Source organism: Mus caroli, unplaced genomic scaffold (assembly GCF_978045245.1).
Source record: "Mus caroli unplaced genomic scaffold, Mus_caroli_1 scaffold_12, whole genome shotgun sequence".
In the NCBI taxonomy this organism is placed as follows: Eukaryota; Metazoa; Chordata; class Mammalia; order Rodentia; family Muridae; genus Mus; species Mus caroli.
In genome coordinates this window covers 47,766,497-47,781,464 of record NW_028227267.1, presented here as the reverse complement: position 1 = coordinate 47,781,464, position 14,968 = coordinate 47,766,497, and the positions used below count along the sequence as shown (strand labels likewise).

Sequence of the window (14,968 nt, the reverse complement as noted above, 5' to 3'; positions counted from 1 at the left end):
CTTTTTTTTTTCCAAATTGGTTATTTTATTTATTTACATTTCAAATGTTGTCTCCCCTTCCAGGTCTCCCCTCTGTAAACTCCCCATCCCACCTTCCCTCCCCTTTACCTCTAAGATGGTGCTCCCTCACCCATCCACTCCTACCTCATTCCTCTAGCATCCTCCTATGCTGGGGCATCAAGGCTCTACAGAACCAAGGGCCTCCCCTCCCACTGATGCCAGATAAGGTAGTCCTCTGCTACATAAGTATCTGGAGCCTTGAACTCATCCATGCATACTCTTTGGTTAGTGGTTTAGTCCCTGGCAGCTCTGGGCAGTCCAGTTAGTTGATATTGTTGTTCTTCCTATGTGATTATAATCCCCTTCAGCTCCTTCAGTCCCTATCCTAACTCTTCCATTGGGGTCCCAAGGCTCAGTCTGATGGTTGGCTGTGAGCATCTGAATCTGTCTTAGTCAGCTGCTGGTAGAGCCTCTCAGAGGACAGTCATACTAGGCTCCTGCCTTAGAGCACTTTTCGGCATCAGCAATAGTGACTCAGTTTGGTGTCTGCAGGTGAAGTTAATCCCAAGATGGGGTGGATTCTGGATGGCCTTTCCTTCAGTCTCTGCTCTATTTTTTCTCCCTTCATTTCCTCTAGACAGGAACAATTCTAGATTAAAATTTTTGAGATGGGTAGGTGGGCCCATCCATCAACTTGGGGCCATGCCTATCTACTGGAGGTGGTCTCTTCAGGTTCTATCTCTTCTCTGTTGGGTATTTCAGCTAATGTCTTTGCTGTTGGGTCCTAGGAACCCTCGTTTCCCTGGCATCTGGGACTTTCTAGTGGTTCCTCCCACCTCCCACTGCTACATATTTCTATTCATTTTCCTGAACTTCTCTCCTCTCTCTTCCCATACCTGACCCTGCCACACACACACACACACCCATTTTTCCCTCCCCATCCCCTCTCTCTCTCCCAGGTTCCACCCTCTCTCTACCTCTGGTGATTATTTTGTTCCCCCTTCTAAGTAGGATTGAAGCATCCTTAATAGTAGTCTATCTGACTGGAGTGAGATTCAATCCCAAAGGAGTTTTAATTGTCATTTCCCTGATGGTTAAGAACAATGAACATGGTTCTAAATATTTACATTTACATTTTTTCCTTTGAGAGCTATCTGTTCAGTTTATTAACTAATATTATGATTCAGTCAATTCTATTTACGTTTCATTTTTTCCTTTGCATATCTTTATATTAATCCTCTGTCAGATGTATATAACTGACAAAAATGTCCTCTCACTCTGTAAGGAGTCTCTTCACTCAGTTGTCTCTTTTTAATTTTATAAGGTATATTTTTCATTGATGAAATTAAGAGCTAAAGAGGCAGTTTAGTAATTAAAGACATTTTTCAGGTTATATTTGGAAATATATATGTAGATACAAATACATACATGTATGCAATAGCAATTAATAAAAAAGAAGCCATGAATTTGAAGGAAGAGTGGGAAGGGTATAAGGGAGGGCTTGGGTGGAGGAAAGGGAATGGGAAATGCTGTGATTAAATTGCAATCTGAGAGAGGAGAGAGAGAGAGAGAGAGAGAGAGAGAGAGAGAGAGAGAGAGAGAGAGAGAGAGAGAGAGAGAGAGAGAGAGAGAGAGAAACTTGTTGCTCTTTCAATGGACCCAGGAACAATAGTACCCAGCATAAACACAGTGTCTCACAACCTAACTCCAGTTCCAAGGCATACAATATCATCTTCTGATTTCCATGGGTATCAGACATACACACAGTGCACATAAATACATTTAGATAAACAATTATACACATACACAGAAGTGGATGCTCACAGTCCGCTATTGGATGGATCACAGGGCCCCAATGGAGGAGCTAGAGAAAGTACCCAAGGAGCTAAAGGGATCTGCAATCCTATAGGTGGAACAACATTATGAACTAACCAGTACCCCAGAGCTCTTGACTCTAGCTGCATATGTATCAAAAGATGGCCTAGTCGGCCATCACTGGAAAAAGAGGCCCATTGGACTTGTAAACTTTATATGCCCCAGTACAGGAGAACGCCAGGGCCAAAACGTGGGAATGGGTGGGTAGGGGAGTGGGGGCTTTTTGGATAGCATTGGAATGTAAATGAGGAACATACCTAATAAAATATATATATAAGTCAATCAATCAATTAAGTAATTAAAGTGTTGTGATTCCCATTGAGAAAGTCCTGTGCCTTGAAATGTTTTCCTTACTTTTTCATCTAGTGGTTGCAGAGTTTCAGATTTTCCCTTAATGTCTTAAAGTTCCATTTGGAACCTATTTTTATACAGGGTGAGAGATGGGGATCTAGTTTCGTTATCCTACATGTGTATAGTCAGAGTTCCCTGGCCAGTTCAAGGTTGATTTCTTTATGTCTTGTGTCCAAAGTCAACGGCATCTTCAACAACGAGGTCTTACCATCTAGTTATGGTGGGCAACCAAGAGCAGTGACAGTACCCTGTGTTGTTTGAGGACCTCCCTAGCTGTAGTTGACATGGAGGTATCCTATGCATGACAGCCTGGCACTGAGATTTTCACTTCCTAAGCCATGTCCTCTGTGAGCAGCACTGTCCACCTGCACAGAATAGTTCTGTTCAAACCCATATGAATTTGTGTGTGTGTGTGTGTGTGTGTGTGTGTATTCTTAATTGTTTCACAAACTAATGGGTTTCCACAAGGCTGATGTATATATCCTTATGAATACACAACCTACTCTTTCCTATCTACAACCCCACTATTCCCCCTTAGATCTTGAACCCCAGGCATTCTCCCATCTCTTCTGTGTCACCTGTGTTCTACTATCCCCTTTCATTAAACTGTAATCAGATAACATAGAAAAGTCCCCAATCTGCACAGGCTGAGACACACAGAGCCCACAAACAAGGCCAGTCTGTATTCTTTAAGAAAGGGAAATGTAAAAGAAGAGGATCTGGAGTGGGAGGAGGGAAGACCAAGTAGGAATGAGTTGACTGGCAAAATTAATGTGTATAAAATAGTAGGATAAATATGAAGGAGGGGAAGCAGCTGAGTGCTGTCTGCACTGATTCCTGGACCAGTCTCAAGTCTATTGATATTTCTTTGCAGCGCCTGGAAACTTGTCTTATCCCTGAGAGTTCCTTTGCAGTGGGGCATCCTGACCTCCCTTCCAGCTCTTTCTTTGGAAGATTGGGTACAAGTTCTGGTCAAATTCATATGGCGCCTCATAGATGGGGTCTCTGATGCTGGTCACACTTCAGGATGGTCCTTCAGGAGTCCAGTTGTGAACACTGACCCTGTCCCTGTATAATCTGACATTTCTTCATTTTATTCCTGGAGGCTCTGGCAGACTGTGCCTGGGTATCATCCACTATCTTCCAAGCTTTTTCAGATTACTGAAACTCTGATTCCCCTGAATATTAGAAAAGGAATTCCGTGGCAGTGGGTGTGGTTCCCGCCTAGCCCTGGGGTATAGGGCCCTGATCCACCGATTTCCTAATTTCATCAGATGCAGATAGGCTACGTGGTTTTCCTTTTTCATTTTTTACTAGAGATATCATTTTTGGCAGGGCCATATACACACCATGGTGCATATGTACAGTTTGGAGGACTACTTGTGAAAATTGATTTTCTCCTTTTACTATGTGGGTCTCAGGGTTCAAACTCAGGTGTACAGGTATCCTAACTGACTCTATGTCGGCTTGACGGAAGCTAGAGTCATTTTGTAAGAGGGAATCTCAAGAGATTGTGAAAATGTTTCCCAGATTGGACTGAAGGCAAACTTATGGCACATTTTCTTGACTGATGATAGATGTGGGAGGGCCCAGCTCAGTGTGGGTGGTACCACTCCTGGGATGGTAGTCCTGGGTGCTATAAAGAAGTAGCTGAACAAGCCATGAAAAGCAAGCCAGTAAGCATGGGCTCTGCTTCATTTCCTACCTCTAGGTCCTGTTTGAGTTCCTGCCTTGACTTCCCTCAGTGATGGACTGTGATATAGAACTATAAGCTGAAATAAATCTTTCTTCTATAAGTGGCTTTAGGCCATGGTGTTTGATCATGGCAATAGAAGCCCTAACTAGGACAGCAAACTTTGTGGCAAGCATCCTTACCCACTAAGCCATCTTGCTGGTCCTAAGGGTATAAACAATTTTCAAAGAAACCATTCTGGTCTCTTTGGGTTCCTTTCCTCATTTCCAGCCACTGTCACTCACTGGCTCCAGAACCCACACAAGTCTCAGGTGACAGAATTGCCTTGAGTGACTTGTCTTGGAATATAGACATAAGGGCACATGTAGAAATCAATTTGATATCAAGAATACTCCAAGTAACTTTGTTCTCTCTCTCTCTCTCTCTCTCTCTCTCTCTCTCTCTCTCTCTCTCTCTCTCTCTCTCTCTCTCTCTCTCTCTTTCTCTCTCTCTCTCTCTCTCCCTCTCCCTCTCCCTCTCCCTCTCTCTTTCTCCTCTCTGTCTCTGTGTGTTTGTATATGTGTAGTTGGTATGTGTATGGTTTACTCATGTGGGATATATAGTGTATATTTCCATATATGTGCTGTGTGTATGTACATGTGTGGTATATATATGTGTGTGATATATGGTATATCCATATGTATACTTGTGTATTTATGTGTTCTTGTGTGTGTTGAACATGTATGTGGGTACATGTGGGGTGGTATATGATATATTCATGTGTTTATGTGTGTGTCAATGTATGTGAGGTGGTACATGCTGTATTCACATGTATTTGTTCATGTGTGTGCGCACACACATATATGTGTGTGGTGTATGTGTATATATGCACTCAACAAACACTTCTATCCACTTATCCATCTCCCCAGCCCTACTCCAGGTAACCTTAAATGTGGGGGTCATATTTGAAACCATGGCTTTCTTTTTTCTGCTCAAGGCATTCATTGAAAGGTATCTATTAAGAACCGACTAAATGGGGGCTGGCGAGATGGCTCAGCGATTAAGAGCACTGACTGCTCTTCTGAGTTCAAATCCCAACAACCACATGGTGGTTCACAACCACCCATAATGAGATATGACGCCCTCTTCTGGTGTGTCTGAAGACAGCTACAGTGTACTTAGATATAATAATAAATAAATCTAAAAAAAAAACAAAAACCTACTACATGAAAAGCACTATGATAAATGGTGCCAAGAATTACACAGTGAGCCAAAGTACTATTATGAAGTCTACATTCTAGGGGAGGGAGACAAATAATTTGATGGGCAAATACAGTATGTCCAATAGTATTAACAGGAATCCAGAAGACTAAATAGGAGAAGAGGAAGGTCAAGGGACATTTCATCCACTCAATAGCATCTTAAAAGGAAGCAGCCAGAGCAGGGTAAGTATGTGAGAGACAAGGGGATAAATAGAGATCCTGAGGCACAGCAAAGAAGTCAGCAGAGCACACTGAAAACACATACTGAGAGCTCACATACATGTGAGCATTCTCCACCTCCCCCTTTCCAGACAGCTACTGTTCATGTTGCCTGATCCCTCTCTCAAAGGAGGGAGACCTCATTAGGGGAATACTTTGCAGTAGGATTTCCCTTGAGATCAGAATTCTGCTTCGAATCTCTAGGCAGTGCTTCTTCTTGCCCCCCTCCCTTAATCAGATGGAGAAAAGCAACATGATAAAAACTGGTGACTTGAGATATAGAAGTCACACTCCTTGGAGAGCCATGAAGGGCATTTGCCTATAGGGCAAACTCCTGAAAGAATGCTAAATCCTTTTTAAAACAGAGAGAGGAGCCCTGTACCACAGGCTGGACTGAGCCTCTGGACAGCATCTCTCTGCAGAACAAGTCCACTCAGGGACAACCAACCAATTCTGCAGCTCTATACAGGTAAGTCTAAGAGGAAGCAGTGTGGAGAAGCGCTCCACCCAGCCTTGGAGACCAGATTGTATGGTCTAAACGTTAGTCTCTTTCCATTTCTTTCTGGAACTTTCCCCAACTACTAGGATAAGTTTGACTTTTATAAAGTTGAAAAGAGGACTCAGAAAGCTTAATATCTTTTTTTACTTTCTCTTTTTATTATGATAGCAATGAAAGGCAAGAGCAGGGAATGGCTCAGGAGGAGGTGTTGTTAGCTATGCAGAAACAAAGGCAGGCCAGATGCACTTTCCTCTCCATTGAAGAGGGGCTAGGTTTCTTCCAAGGTAAGCTCTTTTTATCTATGGTAAAGGACAGAAATCTACTCTGTGGAGGACTTAAAGTGTGCCCAGGATACTCTACATTCCCTTTGATCTGCCTGTCCTTATCAGGACATCTAACTGAATGAAGGAGGGGGAAGGTAAATGCCCTTGCCAGAAACATATTCAGACTAGATACTTGCCCCATCATAAATAGGCGTCCTTTGAGCACACTGAACACAGCACTCAGCCAGTTTCCCTCCCCATCTTCAGAATTTCTTACCTGTTTTTCCCTAGTACCCCAGATCTCCAGGGTCACTGTAGAAATCCAATGTTTCACTCTGCTAGGGAACTGCTTCACACACTTTAAACCTCCCCAGGAAATATGCTCATATCAGAGAAGCCTGACCTAGGTCCAGGATGCACACAAGCAGCTCATCCTGGGGTCCCAAGATGTAAGAGGCCTCGGTAATGTTTCCCTACCCTTCGCATCCTTAAACGCCTCAGTGGCACTCTTCTGACTATCCTCACAGCCTTCCTAAAACTTTAACTTCAATTACTTTTCAGAGATGTGCCATTTAGTCTCTGATGTCACTGGAGTCTTATTGTGCAGTGCCTTTATATTGAATTTTAGCCATTCAGTGTTTTTATGTGTTCTGATTAGATTCTGACCATATTTCAAGATAATTTTATCATTATCAGATACAAATTAATATTTGGATTTTTTTTAGAATATCTTGATTATTTAATCAGCCAGAGTGGATATACTCAAACTATTTGCAACATTTTTGAAAGTTTCAACAACTAAAAACAAGAAAGAGACTAACAAATCACATGACACAGGAAGCTAAAGAATGGGAGAGGCAGTGCAGGAGGATCCTGGGTAGTCTGTCTTTGCTTCTTTTAAGCTAGCCTGGCCTGTTCTAGTCTCATTATCTGACCCAAATCTTTGGCAAAAACATGCTCTATTGTTCTAAAAATCTATATCTGGAAAATCCAAGATATGTCCTGAATACCGTACCTCAAATTTTGAACTTCTTTATTTACATGTGTGTCTAGAGACACAGACTGTCTCAGAACAGCAGCAGTAGCAGCAGCATTAGGGATAATACTTTAACACAGAAATTCTTATTTTAGAAAATAAGATAAAAATCTATTTGGAGAAGTAGAGGTGTGTGTGTGTGTGTGTGTGTGTGTGTGTGTGTGTGTGTGTGTGTGTACACATGTGTATACACACAGGCATGGGTATGAAGATCAGAGGAAAACTTTCAAGAATTTGTTCTTCTCTTCTGTGTGGGTCCCAGGAATTGAACTCAAGTTGTCAGTCTGTCAGCAAGAGCCCTTAACCACCAAACCATCTTGCCATCCCCTGTGAGAGTTTTTGATGGTGGCTAAATGGTTAAACATGGCTATAATTTTGTTGCCTTCTAAAAATATTCACAAAACTATAGATACTTTATGGTTAAATGGCAGATGAATGCATTTTTAACTCTGGGATAGGAAAAAAATCTTTATTCAGCAAAAACAATGAATTAACAAGTCTTTCCTCTTTGTCTTTTTGTTTTTATTTTGGGAGTGGTTGTTGTTGTTGCTGCTGCTGCTGTTGTGGGTGGGATCTTAGGGGTTTGGGGAACTTGGGAGGGTTTTTTGGTTTGGTTGGTTGGTTGGTTGGTTGGTTGGTAGGCTAGTTTTGGAGGTTTTGGTTTTTTGTTTCTTTTAAGAGAGGAAAGATATTTGATTCATAGTTTGGTACATGTCTGCTTGGCCCTGTGTACCTGGGAGAATCTCTGTGATAGAAACCTTGGTGGTGACTTCTTGGTAAGCAAGAAGCAGTATGAAAGCATTTCCTTGTCACCTGGTTGGGTCAGGTATTTGAAATCTTTAACATTCTTTAGAAAGAGCTCCTGGATGGCAAACAGAAATCTGTGTGTATATACAAGCACAAGCTTGCTAACAACCATGTGCTGGTCAATGCTTTTATAACACACAATAAAAAGTTCCTTTGTAATTCTGCATTTTACAAAATTCAATCTAAATCAATAGATATATAAATCAATAAAACGAAACAATATTCTGAAATACTAAAGAGCATGAGTGATCGCTAGAATTTGTTCTCACGAAACTAGATCCATATTGTATAATCCCAAAGACTGACTTTGGCCTCAAAGAAGTAGAAGGGTCCAACAAGCAAGATTGAATTATTTATCACTTTAAATTCACTAGCAATTGAATAATGGAAAGATTGATGAGGAATTAGACTATGTAAATAGAGTAAGATAGTTATTGAAAAGGTGTATGTCATCACCATCAAGAATCAGAAAGGAATTCTTAAAGGTAATGTTCCCCTAAACAAGGCTGAAGGGAAGAACGGGTCCCACCCAGGGAAATGCTATGTGCAAAGCACATCCAGGAGCACACTTCAGTCTTAGGGATGCACCAAACACTAGGTGGAAACGGACAGAATGGTGAAGAAGGGCCAGACACTGCACATTTTGCATGCTATGGTGAGTATAGCTGATTCTTAGCTGTAGACAAATAGGCAAAGTGGCAGTGAGGTCAGTGAGGGGGAACACATGATCTTAGCCCTGCATTTGCTTTAGCATCCCTTCATTAAAATCCTTTCTGATTGAACTTATCAGTCCATCCTATAGCTGACAGTTTCTTCTGTTCCTTGATCTGTGCAATATTGCTCCTTGCTGCCCCTCACTGAACAAGAGGATCCATACATCCACCAAAACAACCAGCCTCTGGGTTATTTTTCCCCCACATAAACCTAAATAATTAATAAGTGACACCAACTCTTCTTTCAAAACAATTTTATACACAAACATTTCTCTCCCGCTAGCCACTGATCATCAAACAAAAGCATCATTTTACCTCCTCCCTCTCTGCATTTCCCTTGTCTAACTGCATGGTTCATCTTAACAGACTAAGACATGAGAAGAAACAGAAACACCTCGCTGGACGCTGTGGTGACAGATTTCCTTCTCCTGGGCTTGGCTCACCCCCCAAATCTAAGAACCTTCCTCTTCCTGGTCTTCTTCCTCATTTACATCCTGACACAGCTGGGGAACCTGCTCATCCTGCTCACTGTGTGGGCTGACCCCAAGCTGCATGCCCGCCCCATGTACATTCTTCTGGGTGTGCTCTCCTTCCTGGACATGTGGCTCTCCTCAGTCATTGTTCCTCGACTTATTTTAAACTTCACTCCCGCCAGCAAGGCTATCCCATTTGGTGGTTGTGTAGCTCAACTATATTTTTTCCACTTCCTAGGCAGCACCCAGTGCTTCCTCTACACTTTGATGGCCTATGACAGGTACCTGGCAATATGCAAGCCTCTTCGCTACCCTGTGCTCATGAATGGAAAATTATGCACAGTCCTAGTGGCTGGAGCTTGGGTGGCTGGCTCCATCCATGGGTCTATTCAAGCCACTCTGACCTTCAGATTGCCCTACTGTGGGCCCAACCAAATAGATTATTTTATCTGTGACATTCCTGCAGTGCTGAGACTGGCCTGTGCCGATACGACTATCAATGAACTGGTGACCTTTGTGGATATTGGGGTAGTGGCTGCCAGTTGCTTCATGCTGATTCTGCTTTCCTATGCCAACATAGTTCATGCCATCCTGAAGATACGCACTGCCGATGGCAGGAAGCGTGCCTTCTCCACCTGTGGCTCCCATCTCACTGTGGTCACCGTCTACTATGTCCCCTGTATTTTCATCTACCTTCGGGCAGGTTCCAAGAGTCCCTTCGATGGAGCAGTTGCTGTATTTTACACTGTTGTCACTCCATTACTGAATCCCCTCATCTACACCCTGAGGAACCAGGAAGTGAAGTCTGCCCTGAAGAGGCTAACAGCAGGTAGAAGGGATGTGGGTGGAGATAAGTAGCCAGTGGCTCAGGGACCACACACACACACACACACATCATCATCATCATCATCATCATAGCTGCCAAGTTCTTAACTACTGCTCCCGGTGGGACAAATGCTCAACAACGATAATGGTTTAAACTAAACTGAGTTTAATTAAAATTGGAAGAAACTTCCTATCGTAATCTTTTCATTGTAGACTATTTTAGAAATAAATAGGTGCATGACTTTTACCATCTAACAACTTCCTGAGAGGAGAAGATGCTTTGTGTAAGGCAGAGGCAAACACTAATGCAGGTACATCTTAGCAAGCACATAATTATACCAGAAACTTTGGAAGGAAAATAAGATAAAACAACGCCAACCACGCTCCTGTTTTCACTGTCTTCACCCTTAGTCAGGCCCATCCAAACTCTGTGGGATTTGCTTGTCCATGGCATCAATACTCCCCCAAGTAGCTGAACTTGAAAATCCTGACTCATTTTGATAGTTAATTTTGGTTGTCAGCTTGACACACCTGAGAGAAGGGGACCTCTGTTGAAGAGTTGGTTTTATCCTATTGGCCGGTGGACATGTCTGTGGGGTATTTTCCTGATTGCTAATTAGTAGATGAGGGCCTAGCCCACTGCAGGTGGCGCCACCCTTGAACAAGTGGTCCTGGGTGGCGAAAGGAAGGTAACTGAGCAAGCCATCACACAGCACTCCTCCATGGTCTCTGCTTCAGGCCTTTGCCTCCAAGTTCCTACCTCAAGTTCCTGCCTTAGCTTCCCTTGATGGTGAACTACAAGCTGTAAGCCAAATAAATTATTTCCTCCTGTAAGTTGTGTTTGCTTAGTCCCTTGTCATAGCAATAGAAATCTAACTAGGATAATATAATTATTAATGGTTCCTTCCTGTTGTTTACTGCCACCATGCTTATATACCAAACTGATTCCTAACTAGTCATGTCTCCTTTTACTCCTCATTTATACCATAATCAAATTTAATTTTCTCCCAAGCCTGCTGGTGCAGGCCTATGATCCTAGCACTTAAGAGACTAAGCAACCAGATCAGGAGTTCAAGGCCAGCCTGAGAAACATAGTAAGCTTGAAGTCACAAACAGCAATCCACCAGCCTCGGCCTCTGCAGTGCTAGGATTACAAGCATAAGCCACTATGCCCAGTTACTTTATGACAGACCATGTGACAATCTGTCCTATATGACACTCATCATTTTACTCCAAATATACTGTAAGCCCATGACAGACACAGTATTCTTTTGTTTCTCATCCCTAATAACTATCAATCCGATTTTATTTTTTTCCAAATCAAAACATTGCTGGCAAAGTGTCCTGAAATGTTTCTTTAAACATTAAAGCATCAGGCTGGAGAGACGGAGCAGTCGTTAACAGAACTTGCTGTTCTTGCAGAGGAAGTGGATTTGATTGTCAGCACCCATCTTGGGTAGCTCACAACCACTTGTAACTCAAACTCCAGGAGCTCTGACATCCTCTTCTAGTCTCTGTAGGCATTCACACTCACATTGATATACTCATGAACATGCATATTCAAAATTCAAAATTAAATAAATATTTTAAATAAATAAAATAAAGCCTTCATGGGGCTAGAGAGATGGCTCAGCAGTTAAGAGCACTGGCCGATCTTCCAGAGGATCCCGGTTCAATTCCCAGCAGCTACATGGCGGCTCACAACTGTCTGTAACTCCTGTTCCGGGGGATCTGACATCCTCATACAAGACACACATGCAGGCAAAACACCAGTGCATATTAAAATAAATAAAATTATAAAAACGTTTAAAATAAAAATAAAGTCATGGTACCCGCTGGTACAAGGGTGGCATGTGTGTTGTGGGGTTAACTTCTAACTAGATTTGAGGTTGGCCCTACAGGAAGAAACTCAGCTGGTACTGTAAACCTGGCCCTGAAGAGGAACCTACAGTGTTGTTTTGCTAAATGGACATGTTAGCAAACTGACCAAGCCTGCTCAGTCAGTCAATAGGTACTCCAGCTCAGGAGTGAAGATTAAAAAGAAAAAAAAAAAGCAATTAGACAGCATTGTAGCCTGACCCCAGTCAATTCTGAGACTGAAGGGAGGTTTAATTTTTCCCAATCCACTTTTATACCATTTTAATTATATGCAAGTATTAATGGAGAGCAGTACAATAAGGAACTAGCAAGGCAGTAAGCAAATTCCAATGATTACTCCTATGACAGTTGTTTCCAAAGGCTTGTCAGAATGACCAAAACACCTGAGCCCACTTCCTTGTCCAAGCCCAAATTCTTGCCTGAAGCCTACTTCATTTGTTCCACCCTAAGATTAAAATTCCTTCCCTATTATAGCCTAAATTTAGATTCTTGCCTGAACTTACTTCCTTATCTTGCTGGGATGTCAGATTCCTGCCTGGAGCCCATTTCCTTGTCCTTGGCCAATGTCAGATTTCTGCCAAGCTACCCCCCAAATGCTCTCCACACCAAACTGACTTCAAATATTTATGCTTATACCTGTAGATTAGTGCTTGGTCAAAGCTTCTGCTTGCAGTGGGCAGCAGTTAATACAAAGATTCAAACCACTGAGAAGAATCAACTGTTGAGCACTGGGTTCTAAACAAGACATCTACCACCACCATCACCCCATGCAAGGTTCAGGGTACATGGAGGAAGAGATAGAAAATGGAAGAGAGTACCGTGAAATGCTGACTTCTGGATAGATTGAGCCACTGTACCCACAGACTCAGATGGGAGAAAAGGCCATGAGGCTCCTCCCCTGTCTGGATAGCTATTGGCAGTTTATGGCTGCTGAAGGGATAAATAGCCATTTTCCTTTGATGGTGTAACTATTGGTAAGTCGTGAATAGGCCTTCACTCAGGCTCATGCAAGCAGCCCTTATTAAACTCAAGAAGTAGGAGGGAGACGGGAGACAGAAAAGAGTGATGTGGATGAATGTGATCAAGATTAATATATACATAAATGGAATTTTCAGGGGTCTGGAGAGATGGCTCAGTGGTTAAGAGCACTGACTGCTCTTCCAGAGGTCCTGAGTTCAAATCTCAGCAACGACATGGTGGCTCACAACCATCCGTAATGAGATCTGACGCCCTCGTCTGGTATGTCTGAAGGCAGCTACAGTGTGCTTACATATAATAATAAATAAATAAACCTTTTTAAAACGTGGAATTTTCAAAGAGTACGTTCTTAAAATAAATAAAAAATAGAAATAAACTCAAGATAGAATCAGCTATTCCTGTTACCTGTTTCACCTGGAAAACCAGAGCTCAAAGAAACTGGAGGAGGAAGATCCAAGTATTTGTGCTCTAAACAAACAGTCAACAACTTAAAAGCATGTTCTTATTTGTTGTAAATTTCATCTCTTTGGGTGAGTGAGGTCTTGGAGAGACTTAACTTCAGAAATATATTAGTATAACACCACCCCTGCCTTGCAGAAAGACCATAGCAGCAGAAAGTAGACATGATCAGAAAGAGGAGCATTACAGTCCTAGAACAGTGTGTCAAGCTTTAAACATCTAAGTAATTAAAGAATCATGCATTTGAGAAATAGTAAAAGGGGCACGTGTAAAGATGGCAAAGCAGCTCATTAGTAAAGTGCTCCTAGGCATCTTTGAGGAGTTGGCTTCAGTCTTCACCACAAACAATAAATAAACAGAATCTAGACGTCATGACAGGTTTCTTCATGTCATTTAAGTCACTGTGCCAGGTTGTTGATGAAAGACCTTGAGATCATAGACAAATTCATCCACAAAGTGTAACTACTTCAGAATTATATGTACAAATGCCAAGCTCATCAATAAAGCAAGTGATTTTGTATTACAAGATTGTTAGTAAGAATTCAGTCTCAACATAAAGCAAGCAGTGAGGGCCAGGGACAGGTCTCAGCTGGTAAAGATGCTTGCCACTAAGCCTGACGATCTGAGTTCAATCCCTGGACCCATATGGTGGAAAAAGAGAACTGACTTCAAGTTTTTCTCTGCCATCTACAAGCATGCCATGACACTAGAGCACACAGGTGCCTATGAAACACACACACTAATTAACTAATGATTTTAAAATTTTTAAAGAAAAAAATGAGTCAGCTGATCAGAGGAGTATATGCCTGTAAGCAGCACCTGGAAATCTGCTAGGTGGATTGCTATATGTGAGGTCAGCCTGACCACCCAGTAAGACTCTGTCTCAAAAAGAAGATAAGAGGGAAGGAAGGAAGGAAGGAAGGAAGGAAGGAAGGAAGGAAGGAAGGAAGGAAGGAAGGAAGGAAGTCAAACTGAAGTACCACTTCCTTTCCCACAGCTGACTCCTTTCTCCTTCTTTATCCCATCCACTTTAAGATCATTTCCACCCCTCTAAAAGAACTAGAATAATTTATGTTGAATGTGGATGGCTGATGGATCATTTAGTGTCCTACAGATGACCACCAAGGAAGCCTTACTTGAGAAACCTCACATTTCAGTGATGTAGCCCAGTTACCTGCTCTTGAGAGAAGAAAAAGTACAATTTCTAGAGTTTATTAGCAGATACCAATTTGTCACCAGCATTCCTTCCTGTCTCTTCCAGCTGCCTGAAGATTCAGATGTAGAATTTTTGGCTCCCTCTCCAGCACTATGTTTGCATGCATGCTGCCATGCTTCCTGCTATGACAATAATTAATTAAACCTCTGACCTGTAAGCCAGCCCCAATTAAATGTTTTCCTTTATAAAAGTTGCTGTGGTCCCCAACGTAGAGGAATGCTAGAGCAGTGAGGCAAGAGTAGGCGGGGGAGCTTGCTCACAGAATCAGGGAGAGGGGGATGGGATAGGGTTTGTGGAGGGGAAACCAGGAAGGGGGAACAACATTTGAAATGTAAATAAATAAAATAACCAATAAATAAAATAAAATAAAAAGTAAAAAATTGCTGTGGTTATGGTGTCTCTTCATAGCAATAGAAACCCTAAGAAGAAGAAGGAGGAGGAG

General features: G+C 42.2%; 1 protein-coding gene across 1 annotated transcript; it reads left to right on the top strand.

Moving 5' to 3' along the window:
- The first annotated feature begins 9,071 nt into the window (after positions 1-9,071).
- On the top strand, positions 9,072-10,028 carry Or10g2 (olfactory receptor family 10 subfamily G member 2). Its single transcript, XM_021182308.2, has one exon. It carries the CDS (start codon positions 9,072-9,074, stop codon positions 10,026-10,028), a length of 957 nt encoding a protein of 318 aa, XP_021037967.1.
- Positions 10,029-14,968: the final 4,940 nt, after the last annotated feature.

Bases quoted from the DNA above. Each gene is read 5' to 3' on its own strand.
- Or10g2 (XM_021182308.2), top strand. From the start codon at position 9,072: ATGAGAAGAAACAGAAACACCTCGCTGGACGCTGTGGTGACAGATTTC.